This window comes from Pangasianodon hypophthalmus, chromosome 1 (genome assembly GCF_027358585.1).
Source record: "Pangasianodon hypophthalmus isolate fPanHyp1 chromosome 1, fPanHyp1.pri, whole genome shotgun sequence".
NCBI classification, from domain to species: Eukaryota; Metazoa; Chordata; class Actinopteri; order Siluriformes; family Pangasiidae; genus Pangasianodon; species Pangasianodon hypophthalmus.
In genome coordinates, this window is record NC_069710.1 from 8011494 (window position 1) to 8031458 (window position 19965).

At 38.6% G+C, this 19965-nt stretch overlaps 1 protein-coding gene across 2 annotated transcripts in view; it reads right to left on the reverse strand.

Moving 5' to 3' along the window:
- The window catches only part of kcnn4 (potassium intermediate/small conductance calcium-activated channel, subfamily N, member 4), a 46281-nt gene that overhangs the window by 11903 nt on the left and 14413 nt on the right, over positions 1-19965 (reverse strand). The window contains exons 4-8 of one of the 2 annotated variants that reach the window (XM_026913571.3): positions 16315-16450; positions 10227-10337; positions 6085-6206; positions 4859-4928; positions 3332-3498 (exon numbers count right to left, since the gene is read on the reverse strand). In XM_026913571.3, coding sequence (XP_026769372.1) covers positions 3332-3498; positions 4859-4928; positions 6085-6206; positions 10227-10337; positions 16315-16450 — 606 coding nt within the window. The remainder of the gene's footprint in view (positions 1-3331; positions 3499-4858; positions 4929-6084; positions 6207-10226; positions 10338-16314; positions 16451-19965) is intronic. The other variant, XM_026913572.3, reaches the window with a different exon arrangement.

Genomic DNA, 19965 nt, shown 5'->3' on the forward strand with positions numbered 1-19965 from the left:
CTGAATTTGAATGTCTGTCCTTGGAAGGACAAAATTCCTTTGTCTTGGAAACTGGGGTCTACTCTTTCAATTGTGTCTCTGTCCAAGGTGGAACAAACTTCTTGGAACAGAGAGGACAATTTGATTGGATCTGAAATTGACAAGCCCCTTTGCTCTCAAAAAGTCTGTCTACAGGATCCACTGGTCCAATGTAGTTGCTGCCCAGTGAGCAATGTCTGGCTGTAAAGCAGTGTATCCTAAGAAAACCAGAGCCATTTGTGGCCAGGAGCCAAGGGAGCTAAACTGGCCATGCTCTCTGCATACTCTCTCTTGTCTGTCAATTACAGTGACACTATGCAATTGTGGGCATCTGTGAGCTCATGTATGTGAGGGCAGATAGTGCTTTCCTGCATTTGCCTTACGCTGCCCTGTGACACAGCATGAGCAGCAGAAACTGAAAATGTGGAAACTGAATCAATGAGTGAAAACAAAAATAAATGCAAAAAAGGTTTAGTGTAGAAAAAATATAAAGTGGAGAGAGCTCTGCTCCAATCTCAGTCTGCTGCCAATGATCCAGCTGAGGGACCAAGTCACACCACTCTTGGCAATAGACTGAGAAGATAATGATGCACAACTTCATAACAATAATTTGTAGCTAACTGAAAAAATATATAAAAAGTTTAGATTACTTTTTTGTTAATTTATAAAAAAATATTTTAAAAGTCTGATGTGTACAAGGTGAGAAGAATAAAGGGACAGACAGCCACTGATGATATTTTATAGCAAAATACTACATCATACAGTTACCATGTGACTTTGTGGTAAGGTCTTGGCATGTGTGCGTATGCACACAAGAAGGTATCCATGTGTTAAACACTTCCCCTGGTGGTTAGTAGGGGAGAAATAGAACAGTTATCAAATTGTCATGGTGGTCACATTTGCAATTTCAACAATCTGAAAATTAAATGCACTAGAAAAACTGGGACAGGACTTATGTGGTCTCTTTGAGTCATTAGTAGGCTTTAGACAAACTGCAGAAATTCAAACATGATCTGTCTTGTGTTAGGGAAGTGCACACCCAAAGTAATTTACATTTGATATATTTCATGAACTCTGGGCATATCTGAGACATGATTCTTTACAGCACAGACATTTTTTCAATGTCAGTATGAAAACACAGAAGATATGTACTCCACTTGAGCTTGGATAATATACTAAACTGGATTCTACGCACACTTTTAGAAATAAAAAGTTATGGGTTCTGTGTCCCTCTGAGAAGACCCTTAGAGTGTCTATGTAAAACCACAACAGAGTGCTTCCCTATCAGAAAAAAAATGCTTTCAGACGGATAAGTATCTTTGATGAACCCTTGAAGAATTCTTTTTCTAGTAGTGCACAAGTTGTGACTCTTGGTTCAGTTATACAATATGGGCAAATGTTTGTAGACACCTGGCCATCACACCCATACATGTTCCTTCCCCAAACTGTTGCCACAAAGTTGGAAGCACATAACTGTTGAGACTGTCTTTGTATGCTGTAGCATTAAGATTTCCCTTCACTGGAACTATGAGGCCTAGCCCAAATGTGTTTCAGCATGACAGTGCCCCTGTGCACAAAGCAAGGTCCATAAAGACATGGTTTGCCAAGGTTGGTATGGAAGAATTCGAGTGGCCTTCAGAGAACCCTGTTCTCAACCCCATATAACACCTTTGGGATGAATTGGAATGAAGGCTGCTCACTGCTTTTTTCTTGGCTGAATGGGCACAAATCCTCACAGCCAAGTTCCAAAATCTATTGGAAAGCCTTCCCAGAAGAATTGAGGCTGTTATAGTGGCAAAGGGGGAATAACTCAATATTAATGCCCATAGTTTTTGAATGGGATCTTCAATACTCAGGTGTCCACATATTTTGGCCATATATATATTTGGCCATTTGCATGTCAGACCAATAACCAAGCCACGAAGTCCAAGGAACCCTCTGTGAACCTCTGCGATTAAATTGTGTCAAGATATAGATCTAGGCAAAAGTATAAAACCATTTCTAAGTGGGATCCATCATTGTGAAATAGAAGAAGTTTTGAACAACCAGGACTCAGTATACTGAGGCCAAATATACAGACCCACTATACTGAGGCCAAAAGTTTACATACACCATAATGTCAGAGATAATTTTAAAACAATTGATTAGAGAGATTTATTTCAGTTTTAGTTCACAATATTCCAGTGTGTCAAAAAAGTTTACATACATCAAGTTGATTGTCTCTTTAAACAGTCTGGTAGATTCCAGAAATTGATGTAATGGCTTTTAGAAGCTACTGATTATCATAATTAGGAGTACACCTGTGGCTGTATTTAAGGGCCTACATTCAGAACCAGTGCCTTTTTGCCCTTGATACCATAAGAAAATCCAAGAAACTCAACCAAAACTTCAGAAAAGAAACTGCGTGCTTCTACAAATCTTGTTCGTCATTAGGAGCAATTTCCAAACAACTTAAGGTACCACTGTATCTGAAGGCCTGGCGAAAGGGAGACACCCCTACTGCAAGACAGGCATTAAAAAAACAGATTGAAATGAACCAGGATGAAGACCTAGCCTTTTGGAGGAGTGTTCTCTGATCATAGGACACAAAAATTGAACTGTTTGGCCATAATGATCAGTGCTATGTATGGAAGAAAAAGAGGTGAGGCTGAATAAATACTAAAGCAACACCTCAGTGCATCATCCAAAAAGTTAAAACTTGGTCACAGCTGGGTCTTCCAGCAGGACAATGTTCCTAAGCCTACCTCCATAGTTCTAACAAAATGGCATAAAGACAACAAAGTGACAAATATTTATTTATTTGAAATACCTACTTTCAGACTGGTTGTGGGCAGACATATCCCTCAAGCTACAGGACAAATTGGAAGGCAGTATTTGTCCTTTGTGCACATAGCATGAAACTGTGTCACATTTAACGTTCCCCTTCTCCCATAATTGTCAAGTTTGTGTGGACCTTGCAGGAGTTACAGTACATTAATCCTTTGCTGAATTCAGTTATGGTTAATATCTTTATTACTCTGCACTGAAAGAACACATTTTGTTCCAGTCTGTTGAAATGGCCAGAGAGTTGACCTCACCACAGTTGTTTAATTCACTCCCACCCTTCCTATCTCTTCTACTTTTTTTTTTTTTACATTTTGTTTCCTGTCATGGCCTTTTGATATACCCTTTTTAATCTTCAACACACTTGTAACCAATTTGTATAATAATTTGGCCCTCTGATTCCTGTCCCTGCAGTTGTGAACAATTCTGAAATTTGAATAATTGCCCCTTAACAGTTCATTGACTGTGCCCTGCTGGATTGGGATGATACCTGTGGACAAGGTGGCGGCGCTGCAGTGCTTGGCTCAGCAGCTCGGATGTGCTCTGGAACGACTGGCCCAACTCATCCAGCTTCTGCTCCATAGAGATGATGCGCTGCTCCAGTTCTCGGTATGAGTTGTTCCAGTTGGCACTCAGATCACACATGATCATCTGCATCTGTCCATTAAAATATTAAGACTTTTTAAAAGTTTAAGACATTTTATTTTCAACCAAAAAAGTTGACTTAAGGCCTGGGCTGGATTTGAAATAGCAGCTTTAGGGTCATCAGCATAGAGGTTTAACTGCTACACAGTTTTGCAATAACATACTTCTTTTCATCATGCTTCACTTACTGACTCACTCTGTAGTGTGAGTAAGGACTTAAAAACAGTAAATAACATTGGCAGATTAATCTTCTTAAATCCATAATTGTGGTATGCTTTTGATTGCTGCCTAGTTAAGACTTTAGACTACATTTTTTATCACTACAATATTAATTTCAATTATTGTGCTGAACTCTAAGGTTGTATCTCAAACAGTAGTATTTGAAGATCATTCTAACAAATAAAAAACAAGACTAGGCAAGCCTAGTTTTGCATGGCAGAAGCCTAGCATTTGTCACACAAGTGTTAACGGCAGTCATTTATAGAGGGTCTAAAAGATATATGCTTAGAAGTCTTTGAAAAGTAATTTAGGGTTTGAGGCAATGCCCTTTGTTTCAAAAGAGGTGCTGTGGCATTGTTAGCCAGCTAGCTAAGATAGCTAAGGGCAGAACATGTATTAATGTAAATAAACAACATAACGGTCAAGATCAATACAGCCAGTATGTAACTACAAACGCATACATGCCACAGTACATCCTCACACCCCTTCTTTAAATATAAGTTATTCGCTACAATAACTTTTCAAGCATGGAACTGACACAACTTTAACTAACTTTAGCTTGTGAACAAACTCAATAGATAAATACCAATCATTCACTGCTTGCTAGCTAATGTTATCTACATTGAAATGTGAGTAACTTTAGATAGGAAGATAGCTATGCACAGAACACGCATTCATGTAAGTAAATGAGAGTACCGCTCTCTCTGCAACTATCCCAAAATGACATGGAGGTGAACTAGTTTACAACTCCAGCTATCTCAAAATGATGTGGAGGTGGGCTAGTTTGCAAACAAATGCAGCAGATGCATGTATATCACAGAATGTCCCTGGTATTGCTCTCTGTTTGTTAGCAACAGTTAGGGACAGTGTAAGTACATACAGTATACATCAAGATTCTCCAGAGAAGAGAATGTCATCATTTTGCACTATTGTAGAAAGTGTCATAACTATATTCAGTCAACGAGTCTACACTGTATGAACACCTGAAAATAATGACTAGCCAATGACTAAAAGTCTTGTGGATTCTGTGCAATTTTACAACTGGGACATTTATTCAAATGACTGTGATTTTCAATAAAATGAATAAATTTTAGTTCATATAAATAAATTAAAAATAAAATAATTTCTAGAATTCCAGAGTATTTATATCAACCTTGGAGAGGTCCACCATCTCACTTGTGTAGTCCCTCAGTTTTCTCTGCTTCAGCCGCAGGTGACGAAATCTATATTTGGAAAATATAAGAAGTATCACTGAGGTTAACAGACAGAAACAACTCTAACCATAATTTTTTTTTAAAATAACTACGTTTCTCAGGAAAAGCTGCTAGTGTCAATTGCTGCTCATAGTTTTATGATTTGTTGAGTCATAAATCCTATTTCACGAAATTTCTTTCACATAATTTGTGCGATAAGCTGAAATAAAGGATTATATCTGACATTTCCGATATCATAGTATTTTAAGGCTTGCCTAAATTTGTATGATAATTCAGCATTTCAGAAAACAGAACGGAAACAATATTGCAGGGTGGCTGCTAGGTAACTGCTGAAGCATGTAGAAATGGCTGGCTTTGGTGTGGCACCACATGAAATAGTAGCCTTCAGAAAGAATAAAAAGAAATGTACCATAAATACAAAATAAAGAATAGGGAAAATGGCCATCAGATCAGGCCATCAGACCTTTAGCCATTTGAAAGTCCGAGGTATTGGGCTGTTCTGCCCAGTGTTCTTTTCAAAATATTTTTAGTGGTCCTGCTGATTGTAAAACAGGACGGCCAAAATCCCTCCGCCCTTAGAAATACGCAAAAGCACACGCTCGCATTCTGTCTGGCTCAAACGTGTATGGAAAAGTTTGAAGGCCAGATGCCTTTGCTAATGGTGTTAAACACCGGTTCACAAATTCACACATCTGAACTTCCTGTTCATGATTGGACTGAAGCCTGAGTGATCTCCTTATCAGCAGGAAGTTGAGAGTGCAGACTGTAAACAACAGATTCTAACCCAGATGCACTGGGTTATAGTCCAGTTAGTAACATTATGAAAAGTGACTTAATGCATGTGAAAATCTTAGGATCTCATTTTCAAAATCTTTGAACTTTGAAGGTTTAGTTGCACTCATTGCCTATGGGTATATTGATAAAGTGATCCAACCCAGTAAACAAACAGAAGATAAAGGAATAAGGATAAGAATTAGCAAAATATCTGTTCCATCCAATCACACTGCAACCTCCACCCTGTACAAACACACTAGATGTAAGGTGGGCTGCTCTTTTTCACCAATGCTTGAAAGAAAATCAGCATAAATCCTATCATACGCTTTTATGCCTTTATGGACCCTGGCATATACAGAATGCACTATGGTGGTGAGGTTAGGTTACTTACATACGGATGGCCTCCAGCAAGCATCTCTGGTGGCGTCGGTGTTCGCTGTGCTTGTCCCTGGCCTGTATGGTGCGGTGGAGAAGCCAGCATTCCCTCAGCACATTTGCAGCAGCATTGCGGATCTTTAGCACACAGAGTGACCAGTCTACTTAGTGTTCAACCAATTTTTCCACCAACATTTGTTTTGCACAGCACTATTTACAATACACTTTGTCACAAAGATGGTTTCAGAAAACTAATAACCAAACTCCTAATGGGCAAACCGAGGGAGTGTGGCAAAGAATAAAAGAGGAAGAAGCAGTAGGAGGAGCCTGTAGCCCTTCAATGTGTTAAATATTATTCAGTCATTTATACTACAGTCATAGCATTGGTTTAACTATACAAATTTTAATATAAGCTCAGTGTTTGCTCCTCTAAATACTGTCCTGTAATACTGACGCAAGGTTCACTGCCAAATCCTGTTAAAAGTAAATGCCATTGACATAAAACAAGATGAATTTCTCAAACAGTAGATCATATCACACTCACTCACTCACTTTTAGTAACCACTTTATCATGGAAAGGGTGGGTCACGGAGGATCCAGAGCTTATCCTGGCAAGCCTGGGTGCGAAGCAGGAATGGACCCTGGATGTAAAGTCAGCCCATCGCTGGGCACCATGCACACACACGTTAACACACTCATTCACACATGGGGCTAACCAGCACAGCCAATCCACCTACTGGCATGTTATACCCAAGTCTCAACCTTGTTTCAGTGGATAACCTGACCTGGATATTGTAGACTTGTACCTAAGAACAGCTGCTGTAAGTGTAACGGGTAGTATTCATATTATTCATTACACTATCCAGCAGACAGTAACATTAAGACAAAGTTAATACGGTCATAATTCTGTTCAATATACAAAATCATATTTCAGTTTGTTCAATATTTTGTTTAATGTACAAAGTAATTTAGTTTTAACATTAATTGTGTTCGAAAGAGGTGGGAATGGAATGGGGAAATTGTCAATTAAATAATTGTTTTATTTTGTCGTGGTCATTACAAGGAAGCCCGAATAGGTGGTGATCGGCAAAAGAGACCTGATCCGTTAGTCTGGGATCGACCGCTTACCGCTCGACTCACTTTCTCAGGCGAGATCGCGAGAGTTTCCTCATCTGAGTAAACGTTCTCACTGAGGAAACATCACAGTATCACTCGTAATTATTTCTCCCTATTTTTCTCAGGTATCAGGTAACTAAAATGATTATAATACATTTCTAAAATGAGTTTGAATGTTAAGAGTATGTGTATGTAATCGTTGAACGAGAAAGGGTAAAGTTTCACTGAGTGTGTTAATGTGCGTATATGAGCGAAGCACATGGTGGCCGGGCCGAACACATGGCTGTGTAATGTGATTTCCCCCATGCTGTAAACTTTAACATCGCACATGTGTATTATGTTCCATATTGTTTATTTCGTAACTGTTATGAGTTTTGTGAGAGTATGCTTAGCCGTATTAATATTTTATTTACTGTTACTGGGGAAGAGAATGAGAAATGTTTCAGGGAAATTTTGCATATGGTTATAGGTTAACACAAAGGAATTATATGCACTACTGTAACCGATCTGTTGTGAATGAGTTGTTAAGTGTGTTTAATATAAGAGATCTGAGTAAACGTTCTCACTGAGGAAACATCACAGTATCACTCGCGATTATTTCTCCCTATTTTTCTCAGGGCGTAACATAAGAACTGCTGCTGCTGTAATAATAAAGGCTGCCCAATGCTCATACCAAAAATACTTTCAACACATTTAGTAGTTTGCCTTTACTCTTCTACTACTGTATACTGAAATGATGTATAATTGCACTATCCAGTGTCCAGAAGAGGATAGGCTGTCTTTGTATGCTGTAACAATACAATTTTCCTTCACTGGAACCTAAACATGGGGCCAAAACATGTTCCAGCATGACAATGCCCCTGTGCACAAAGCAAGCTCCATGAAGACATGGTTTGCCAAGGTTGTTGAGGAAGAACTTGAGTAGACTGTGCAGAGCCCTGACCAGAACCCCAAGGAACACCTTTGGATGCACCCCAGGCCCTCTCACCCGACATCAGTGCCTGACCTCACTAATCCTATTGTGGCTGAATTCCCGCAGTTTAAAAGTGCTATACAAATATAACCGAATTGAACTGAACTTAATATCAGGTGTCATGGTGGAGCAGTGGGCATTGCCACCTCAGAGCTGCAGGGTCCACAAATTTCACACATTTTCCTCATGTTTCATGTTTCATGAGTCCCTCCATGTTTTCTGGTTTCCTCCCACTGTCTGAAATCATGTAAGCATATTGGCTATGCTAAATTGCCCCTAGGGTGTGACTGAGTGTGTGAATGCATGTGTGTATAGTGTGCAATGGTGTCCCATCCTGGGTGAATTGTGCCCAGTGTTACCGGGTTTGGCTCTGGATCCACCACAGACCTGACCAGGATAAAGTCAAGATGAATGAATAAATGAATGAGCTGAATATCCTAAAACTATGTTAAGCATTCCATGTGTAGACATTTTCTTCACTGACACAACAATGGTGAAATAATTATTGTAAGGAAATTGCAATGCAAAAACTTTTGTATTAATGTATACCTCTAACAGGTTATATGAGTAAAAAAATGTAATCATGCTCACTACAGTTATACCAGCACTACAAAAGGAAATGAAAAGGAAATTAACACAGAAATGTTTACTGAAAGAACAGGATCCACAACAGAATGAACATGTGGGTTACAGACATTCCTGAGGGTTGCATTTTTTCTGGTCTTTTATTCTATTCTTGTCCATGTAATCCTGCTGAGAGTGCCATTCTAACCCAGGCTGCTCATTATGATGTCACACCCTCACTGGCACAGTTGTGCAGTGGTGTTGGATATTATTAGAACATCCAGATGTCTTCCTTCAAATCCGTCACGGTAAATCACTGACAATGACAGCTAAAGTCCACAGGACACACACACACACACACACACACACACACACACACACACAGCAATTGCAGACATAAGGATGCACCCTGTAACAGGATGTAACAATTGGCAAGGCATGAAGTGAAACCTCAGACATGCAACCATCACCGATAATGGGAAATCATCTTATGTAACATGTGTAGTGCAAATTTCTGAGCATGAAACACCTGACCACCAACAACATATGCCCGCTTGAGGTGAAACACACTTCCCTCCTTTTTTTATCCGACTGTTTTCATCTATGGAAACTCTCCCAGTATCTTCCGCCAAGTGTGTTTATTTTCAGGCTTCTCCTTCCCTCTGATAAGCAAACAGATGGATCCTGTTAGAGCAGTGTAAAGCAATGCACCCATCCTTTCAGCATCCATATGCCCCACCTTCTCCCATCCTCTGTCATAACACAAACTGGCGTGCACATACGCACACCAGTGCATGCAGTTTCCTGTCCACCACTCAAAAGCACACTCAGACTGACACAAGTCCTTTTCCTGACAGCGACCTGATTGTTTCCTGCCTTTGACGCCTTTTGGAGACCATTAAAAGATCTGCAGCCTTTTTTTGCTTGACCACGCTGAGCATTTTCCTGCACTATGGTGACCTTTGGAATGCCCCTTTTAAGGAAAAAATTCTATCTGAAGAGAGTCTAGAAACCATAACACACATGTGGCGTGGAAAATAACACCTGCTTCATCTGTGCCACTTCATCCCTCAGTTCACACCTATTGTTGAGAATATATGGTAATTTTGGTCCCAACTTAAGGAGCTGATAAATCATTAATGTTATTGACATATTTATGAAGACAATCACAGGTACTGTTGAATACCAGGGAATGTTATTCCTATAAATATTATTTGTATCTATAATGCCAAAAAAGAATGAGTAAATTTATGTGTTATTTGTTAGTAAGTACAATTATTATAACAGTCATTAAAGAAGGGGACCGTCAGAGAAAGTCTTTTTTATTTATTTGTTATTGGCAGGGACTTCAACTGAGTAACAAGGTGCTGGTTAATTTGTAATTAAAGTTAGAATGTTGGTGATATAAACTGTTTTATTTTTTTAATTGTGAACTAGTCTGTGCAAAGTAGTTTACAGGTGAGAGTGGGCTTTGGGACTGTTATATTATTGAAGACCTTCCTCACCTCTTTAGAGATCTGGATATCCATCATGAAAAAGTGAACATGTTTCTCTCCTTTGTTCAGTGCCAGCTTCTTCGTCACAACTGCAACTAACATAGCAGTGCACGCTACACCCTGACAAACAGACATACATATAGCAGGTTATTATCTCACATTATCCTGTTGATTCTCAAAGCACTGCTGCACTTAAACATTCTCAACAAGGTACATCAATTCAGAAATGAGATAAACTCAAGCACATTTCAGTTTTAGTAGTGCAGATTATCTTTACCTGTACTTCTCAAAGGCTTGCATTAGTGAAAGAGAGGATAAGAAACAGTCACATAGTGTTGTGAAATATGTAAGCAGGCAATTATTTCATTAAACATCATTCGGCATTCATAAGAGACATGAGCACAGCAGTGAAAAACAAATCAACCTGTAAATCTCCTGTTTTTTTTTGTTCTATAACATGACTAAGCAATATCTGATGGCACAATAATCACAATGTAAAATGTTTTCCTTCTAAACAATTATAAGAGATTATTCCTGTGTGCAGATATGTGTGTGACAGAATGTTAGAGAGGAGGAAGCACATCCTTCCTGGGATCTGTTCACACTCTGTGCAGAGGATATGAGTTATTTGCACACCTCCCTAAAACAGCTGGCACATATCAAACCACACCCCCTCTCAGGCTCAGTAATGACTTACCAGTTCACACACACTTCATTATCACACATACTCTTTGGTTTGATAATTCCCTATCAAATTACACTAAGTCTTAATCCGGGTTTACACTCTATGATGTTGGGTCGATTTAGACACATTTCTGTTGTCCCTGACAATTTTTTGTATCGGATGGTAAATCGTGTGTGAATCATACAGTGTGAGAGGGTAAATGATGCCCAATAAATCCATCCATTCAAACACCCTATACTCTAGTTACAGTACTTGAGTACATGATTCACTATGATGGCACTTGTATAACTAAATCATAATGCTTTTACTTTGACTTGAATATTCAACTTCTCTACATTTATTTTAGATCACTGTTCAGAGTAAAAAAAATATTGCATTTAAACCCAGAAGACTGTAAGCCAAGTAAAAGACAGTATGTGCAAATGTTAAATAATTCAGTTTCGAGAATCAAAATAAAGCATTTCACAGCTTAATATCAAACTTGCGTAAACATATACAGGTAAGCCATTAGCTATCTGAGTGATATAGAATAGCTAACCAGATCTTTTGATGTTTTACTGTATGAAAGCTCTGTATTAAACTTAAGATTTAAGTTTGCTTGCTGTGTTAAATATATTTATATGCTGCTACTGCCTATAGGTAATGCTCAGGATAATGTGTAATGGGCATCTTTGCTAGATAGTTAACTATGTAGCTAGAAACACATATTAATTATGAGCTAGCAGACTTACTAACCAGGGAAGCTACTGATAATCCCAATAACATTTGGCTAAATTATCCAACCAGCTAATGTTAACTTTCTTTATACACTGTTGATAACTGAGGTGGTGTGCACTTCAGCACAGCTCACTCGGTTAGTTAATATAATTGTTCAAAAATGCATTCCTCAGATATGGTAGGTGTACTTGGTTGTATATAACATAGCTGAAATATATGGTATCTTTACTTGGCAGCCAAAAATGATAACATAACAAGGTCAATTTTGTCCTTTCTCTGAAAGCTAGATAGATGATTAAAGAAATATATATTGTTTGGATGCATACTGCCAAAATAGCATAATGTTCATGAAGCAGTTTGTCATTATTATTATAAAAAAATAGAACAAATTAGAAAATAGAAAATAGTTGTAGACATATAAAAAAGTAATCTGAAAAGTAAGTACTCAAGTAGTTTTAAACCAGACAACTTATTTACTCTTACTTGAGTAATTTTCTTGATCACTACTTTGACTTGTGTAGTGTGAACAGTGTCACAATCTGATATACATATCAGAAGCTTAAGTTAAAGTCTGTGACTTTGATATAATCAGCATTGTGGTGGTTACTTGGTAACCATATTCACATGCTGTGTGTTTCACAATGTTGAACTATGCTGTAACTGACAGAAAAAAAGGATCTCAAAAACATACAGGTGATGAACATGGCATTAAATGAACAGTGGTGCTATGTGTCTGTGTTCTTTTGCTTATCCTTTTCTTTTGAAGTTTCAGAACACAAAACTGCAAACTGAGCACTGCCTGCTTGTCAGCATTTTCAGCCTGAGATGAATATTTGCATCATTAGCATTTAACTTTGGATTGTCAAGTGTGAACAGCAGTAAGATTTCTTTCATCGTACAGGGTAAGTCAAGCTTTAGACTCAGTAATGGCCCATTTTTTGTGCAGGCTGTGTCACAAAAACCTTCTGTGCCACTGCTGCCAGCCTCTGATCCCACGGCTTCGTCAGATTCCTCTGAGACCCCCTGACCCTCCAGTTTCAGTACTAACCTAGCAACAGACCCAGGAGGTCCAACATCCTTTTATGTTACATGCAAGTGATACTCTGTAACATGTTTAGGTGTTTTTGTTGCCTTGCCTCTGTAGACCCAGGTATGCCCCCAATAGGTTCTTTGTTCACAGAGTTGCCTTCTGGCAGTCTGGGTCTGTCAATTTCATGCATCATAGATCCAAGCCACTAGCATATCTAAACAAAGTGTTTTGTACAGTTGTGGTATTTGGCACTGTACTATACTGTACTTGGTATTGGTATAATTATTGGTCTTATACAATCTTGGTATATATATCCAAAACTATCTGCACATTTCATGAAAAGGAACACACATGATTGTGTAACAGGCAATAGGAGCAACTAACCATCAATCCATTTTTTGTACTGCTTATCCTACACAGGGTCGCTGGAAGCCTGGAGCCTATCCCAGGGAACATAGGGCACATGGCGGGGGACACGCTGCCAACCTATCGCAGGGCACACTCACACACCCATTCACAACTATGGACAATTTAGAAATGCCAATCAGCCTACACCGTATGTCTTTGGACTGGGGGAGGAAACCGGAGTACCTGGAGAAAACCCCCGAAGCAAGGGGAGAACATGCAAACTCCATGCACACAGGGCGGAAGTGGGAATCGAACCCCCAACGCCGCAGGTGTGAGGCAAACGTGCATAGGAGCAGCTACTTATCTATAAATCATTCTCATTAGAACTACTTTAGTAGTTATTTACAAATAATAGTGAGGATAAAAATTAAAAATACAGTGAGGAGGATGGTGACGGACAGAAAATGTTTGAATTGCACAGTTTAATTAAACACCACTTATAACAACAAGCTGGAAGCATTGCAAAAAAAGTAGCCCTTCCTGAGAGCCACTGTCAAAATGCAGTCATACAGTTTCACCATGCATCATTAGAACTACATTTGGCATCATGTGTTGTGGTCAGATGAGACCAAAATCAAAATCTTTGGTCCTGTACACAATCAGCATGTAAAATATGATGGTGGCTCATTGATGCTCTGATGCTGCTTTGTGGCTTGTGGCTCAGGGGCTCTTGTGAAGATTGATGGCATCATGAATTCTACTATGTATTAAAACATTTCATCCCAAAACCTGGTTGCTTCTGGCAGGAGGTTCAGACGTGGCAGATGTAAGCTTTCAAAAGACAATGACACAAACATACAGTACTTCCAAATCAACACAGAATGGTTAAAAAAATTCACAAAATCAGTGTTTTTGCAGTGACCTGTTGCCTGTTGATTTAAACCATCATGAAAACCTGTTATCTGTATTGAAGACCGAAATCCACATACACAAAACTAAGAATATAAAGGTGATTTAAATGTTCTGCATATAGGAGTGGATGAACATTTTTCTACAAGTATCTGCAACCTTGTTAGACATTAGAGGAAGTGCAGTTATTCTCCCTAGGGTAGGCATCACAAAAGATCAACTGCATTGGTGTGCAGATGATTTTGAAAGAAGTGCACTATGTAAAAGGTTTTTGTGTTTGGAAAAACAAGTTTAAATAAAACTATACAATATCCCTGTATGTTTAAGTTGAAAATATCATTTATTGTATCCTATTCCTTTCATATATAAATTTATGCTCATTTTCAAGAAGAGTGCCAAAAATTGTGGAGGGTATTGTATATGAGAATTCAGGAACTGCAGTGTACTTCAGTAGTAATTATAGATTTAGTACATGTTCAGTGCAGTATACAAAGAAATCCTTCTTCAGCTGTGCCATGAAGGGGCCCCATAAAGTACACAAAATAACATTAGGATTGGAGTTGGTCTAAGGTGAATTTAACACTGCTAATATAAAATATGGCCAATAGGAAATAAAATGTGTGACTTTTTTTTACAGGTGAGTGGGCGATCCCACACATCTATAACTAACCCACTGCATTGTTCCGAATGGATTAGGAAACTTTTTTTTTGCCTTTCGATTTTCCAAGACTTGGATACAGGTTGGCACGCCATCTGGATTCACTGGTGCCAAATGCTATAAACCACCTAAAAATGGCAATGATGGAATGTTTTCCTAAAAAAAGGTACTTATAAAAACAGAGTCTGAGGGAGAGTGAGAGGAGTGAAAGATTATTTTCCACTTGGCCAGGGAGGTGTCTAGGCCTGGCTCAAGCCTCACTCTCTTGTCGTGTGACGCCATCTGCATATCAGCTCTGATCAGAAATGAGGTGAGGAGATTGGTGCTCACACACATATGCAATTTGAGCTCTACGTCACCTCTGTCTCTGTTACACAAACTATCTTTTGTGTATGTACTGCTGTTAGCCTTCCTGCCTCTCTTCTGGTTCTAAATGTTTCTACATTCACTGATTTTGAAAACAAACAACTACCAACATGCAATCTACTGTTTTAAATGTTCTATTTTTTCAGATGTACGTTTCAGCAAATATAAACAGGATTCTAAAATGGATTTCAAAGTTTCAAAGTCAAAATTGCTGAAATTAATTTTCCAAGCATTGAAAAACTTTGCTGAAACAACATATTAAAAATATGTTGAACTTGGGGTGACCAAAGCTCTCCAGTTCACAGGCAAAATGACAGTAGCATTGAATTCTTGAAACAGAAGATGTGTGTTAGTTTGATACAACAGCACAGCTCTGACAGTAGTTCCTGCTATAACATAAATAACAGGTTAATATTAACACGCTTATTCTCATATGCTACCATTCCTATAGTAACAACTCATACATAGGGGCTTGTATGGCAGGCACTCCACACAATCTAAGGCTAATAATAAATGGATTGGAAAAAAAGGTTGTTTAACAAAGAGGAAAGTATAATTGTTGATGTGGTGGATGTTTATGTAACATTTATGGAAGGGGTCTCAGGTGTTATCACTATGTAACAAACAGGAAACATCCCAACATGGGAAATTCTTTAGGACAGAGGAGTTTGTGCTTTCCAATTTCTCAGTCAAATGAAAACCTGCATACTCTCTCTTCCCTGTCAGTCACAGACACAAGCTAATCAGGGGTTTCTGTGAGCTCATGTATGCAAAGATGGCAGATAGCACATTGTCAAAGTTCCAGGAGATGAAATCCATTTATGATTAATATAAATAATCAACCCAGTGGACCCAGAGCCTATCCCAGGAACGCTGGACATGATACAGGAATACACTCTGAATGGGATGCCAGACCATTGCAGGGCACACACACACATTCACACACTCATTCTCACCTAGTGGCAATTTTAGAGTAACCAATGACCTTTGTTTAGGAGGAAACTGGAGAGCCTGGAGGAAACTCACACAGATACAGGAAGAACATGTTACCTCCACACAGATATTAACCCTCTGGATATAGCCAGATCTGGAGCTAAAAGTCTGCTACATTGTCACACCATGGTGCTATAAAATCATTACTGATCACCATCCCAGAGCACCAGAATAAAAAAAATCAATAGTGTAAATTCCTCTAGTAACAGTTCACAGTCTTGTGGTAATTAATCCTTAACACTAATATTCTTGATGTTCATTCTTAACATTCTTAACAGACGAAGTATTGAATTCTGCTTATTTGCTTCACTAAAAAACCAATATTTTGAGTCATTTCAGCATACATCCACAGGTAAGCAGTGCAAAAAATGCTGGGCAATATTGTATTTACCATGACCCCTGCGAAGAGGCAGACCACTTTGCCACAGGTGGTTGAGGGAGACACGTCTCCATAACCTACTGTAAGGAAGGTGATAGCGATGAGCCAGAGAGCTGTACCCATACCACCCGTCTCCACCTGGGCCTGCCTACAGAAGGAGACACCAGCCAGAATGGGCAAACTTAATATATTGATCTAGATAACATGAGTAACTACAGTGGATATGAAAACGCTACACACTCCTGTGCATAGAACTTAACTGAATCCAAGATAAATCATGTCAGATCTTTTTCCGGTAAAGCATGGTGGTGGCACTATCATCCTATGGAGCACAAATCCAAGTCAACAAAGGAATGGCTTCAGAATAAGAAGATCAATGTTTTGGAATGGCCAAGTGAGAGCCCAAATAAAAATCCTACTGAAAACCTGTGGAAATACTTGAAGAGGGCTGTGACCAGGATATTCCCTTGTAATTTGTTAGATCTGGAGCATTTTTGCAAGAAAGAACGGAATAAAATTGTCAAATCAAGATGTGCTAAGATTCTTACTCTAAAAGTGCTGTATTACAAACAAAAGATACTTTAACAAAGTTATTAGTACAATAATTATTACTACAATAATTACCAGATTATTGTAGTTTTTTTTCTTTTTCTTTTCTTTGCTAAAATATTTCTATTTGTTTATCACCTGGATTTTGTTGGTTGCTATTTCACATTAAAGGTGGGATAAGATCTGATATGATATATCTTGGTTTCATTTTTTACATCACAAAAACCAGCAATTTTAACAGAAGTGTATAGATTTGTTATATCCACTGTATATATAGTCAGGACCATAAATATTTGCACATTGACAAAGTTATTGTTATTTAGTCACCTGCAGTATATTGTAGTTGAAATTAAACAATGAATATGAGCTGAAAGCTTTAATTTTAGGGTATTTACATCCAAATCAGGTGAATGGTGTAGGCATTACATCACTTTTTATGTGTTTCCCCCTTTGTCAAGGGACGAAAAGTAATTGGACAATTGGTTGCTCAACTGTTCCGTGGACAGGTGTGTGTTATTCCCTCGTTATTTCATTTAAAAGTAAGCAAATAAAAGGTCTAGAGTTCATTTCAAGTGTGGCATTTGCATTTGGAATCTAGTGCTGTTAATATGAAGTCCAAAGTGCTGCTACTACCACACACCATCATTAGGCTGAAAAATCAAAACAAACCCATCAGCGAGATAGCAAAAACATTAGGTGTAGCCAAATCAACTATGTGGTACATTCTCAAAAAGAAAGAACACAATGAAACATCAACAGGCCTGAATGACCATGGAAAACAACTGTGGTGGATGACAGAAGAATTCTTTCCCTGTTGAAGAAAAACCCCTTCACAACAGTTGCCCAGATCAAGAACATCCTCCAGGAGGTAGGCGTATCTGTGTCAAAGTCAACAATCAAGAAAAGCCATTACCACAGTAAACACACATGATTTACCACAAGATGGACAAATGAGACAAAGATCAACTTGTACCAGAATGATGTGAACATTACCTTATCTGTGATATATAACACTACTTCCACCATGCTATATTATTATATTATTTATTAGTAGCTATATTATCTGCTCAGATTCAGCCAAATGCTCATTGAATGGTGCTTCACACTGCAGATGGACAATGACCCGAAGCATACTTCAAAAGCACAAAAGCAAGTGGAATGTTCTAAGATGGCCAAGTTAATTACTTGAATTGAATCCAACTGAGCATGCATTTCACCTGCTGAAGGCAAAACACCCCAAATAACAAGCAGGAACTGGACAGCTGCAGTGCAGGACTGGCAGAGGCCAAGGAAGAAACCCAGCATCTGGTGATGTCTATGGGTTCCAGATTTCAGGTAGTCATTGGCTGCAAAGCGTCTGCAACCAAGTAAAGAAATGATATAATTTCTGATTTCTAGTTAGTCCAATTACTTTTTATCCCTTACAAAGGGGTCTGTGTGTGTTGGGAGCAGGGGATCCACACATAACTTTAACATTGAACATCAAACACACACCACACAGTGGTGTTTTTTACACAGTCCCTCCATATTCATAGACTAAAAAGTAATTGGACAATTGACTGATAAGCAGTTTCATGGCCAGATGTGGCCTGTTTCCTGTTTTTTGCATTGGTAGCTGTTCATGGGAACTCTCAATATGCAGTCCAAAGAGGTGTCAATGCAAGTGAAAGAGACCATCATTAGGCTGAAAAAACAAAACAGATCTATCAGAGAGATAGCAGAAATTTAGGTGTGGCCAAATCAACAATTTGGTACATTCTTAAAAAGAAGAAATGCACTGGCAAGCTCAGCAACACCAAAAGGCATGGAAGACCATGGAAGACAACTAAAGTGGATGATCGCAGAATTCTTTCCTTGGTGAAGAAAACCCCTTCACATCATCTAGCCAAGTCAAGAACACTCTGGAGGAGGTAGGCGTATCACTGTCAAAGTCTACAATCAAGAGACGCCTTCATGAATGTAAATACAGATGGTTTCCCTAAAGATGCAAACCACTAGTAACACTCAAGAACAGAAAGGTCAGATTAGAGTTTGCAAAAAAAAAAAAAAAAACTCTAAAAAAAGCCTGATCAGTTCTGATACAAGATTAACTTACCAGAATGATGGGAAGAGAAAAATATGGAGAAGGAAAGAAAGGGTTCGTGTTCCAAAGCATACCATGTCATCTGTCAAATATGTGGAGGCAGTGTTATGGCATGGGCATGTATGGCTGCCAGTGGAACTGGGTTACTGATGTTTATTGATGATGTGACTGCTGATAGAAGTACTAGGATGAATTCTGAAGTGTATAGAGCTATACTTTCTGCTCAGGGTCAGTTGCTGAAAAACTGATAGGACGGTGCTTTACAGCACAGATGGATAATGACCCAAAAAATACTGCAAAAGCAACCTAAGAGCTTCTTAAGGCAAAGAAATGGAATGTTCTTAAATGGCTGAGTCACTCACCTGACCTCAACCCAGAGCATGCTTTTCACTTACTGAAGACAAAACAGCAGGTAGAAAGACCCACAAACAAGCAGCTACTGAAGGCAGCAGTAGTAAAAGGCTGGCAAAGCATCTCGGGGAGGAAACTCCATGGGTTCCAGATTTCAGGCAGTCACTGACTGCAAAGGATTTGCATCCAAGAATTAATAATAATCCTAATATTTATGATTGTTAGCTTGTCCAATTACTTTTGAGCCTGTCAAAATGGAGGGACTTTGTAAAAAATGGCTATAATTCCTAAACAGTTAATGCAACATTTTTGTTCAACTCTTAATTAAATTAAATTAATTAAATTAATTGAATTAATTAATTTTTAATTAAAGCTGAACATCTACACTTCAATCATATCTTGATTGCTTCATTTCAAATCCATGTGGTGGAGTACAAAGGCAAAATTACAAAAATTGTGTCACTGTCCAAATACTTATAAACCTGACTATACATACATTTACCGTAATAGGAACACCTGTCACCTGCAATCATGTGGCAGCAGCACAATACATAAAATCATGCAGATATAGGTCAAGAGCTTCTGTTAATGTTTGCATAAAACATCAGAATGAAGAAAAAGTGTGATCTCTGTGACTTTAACCGTGGCATGGTTGCTGGTACCAGAAGGGCTAGATTGAG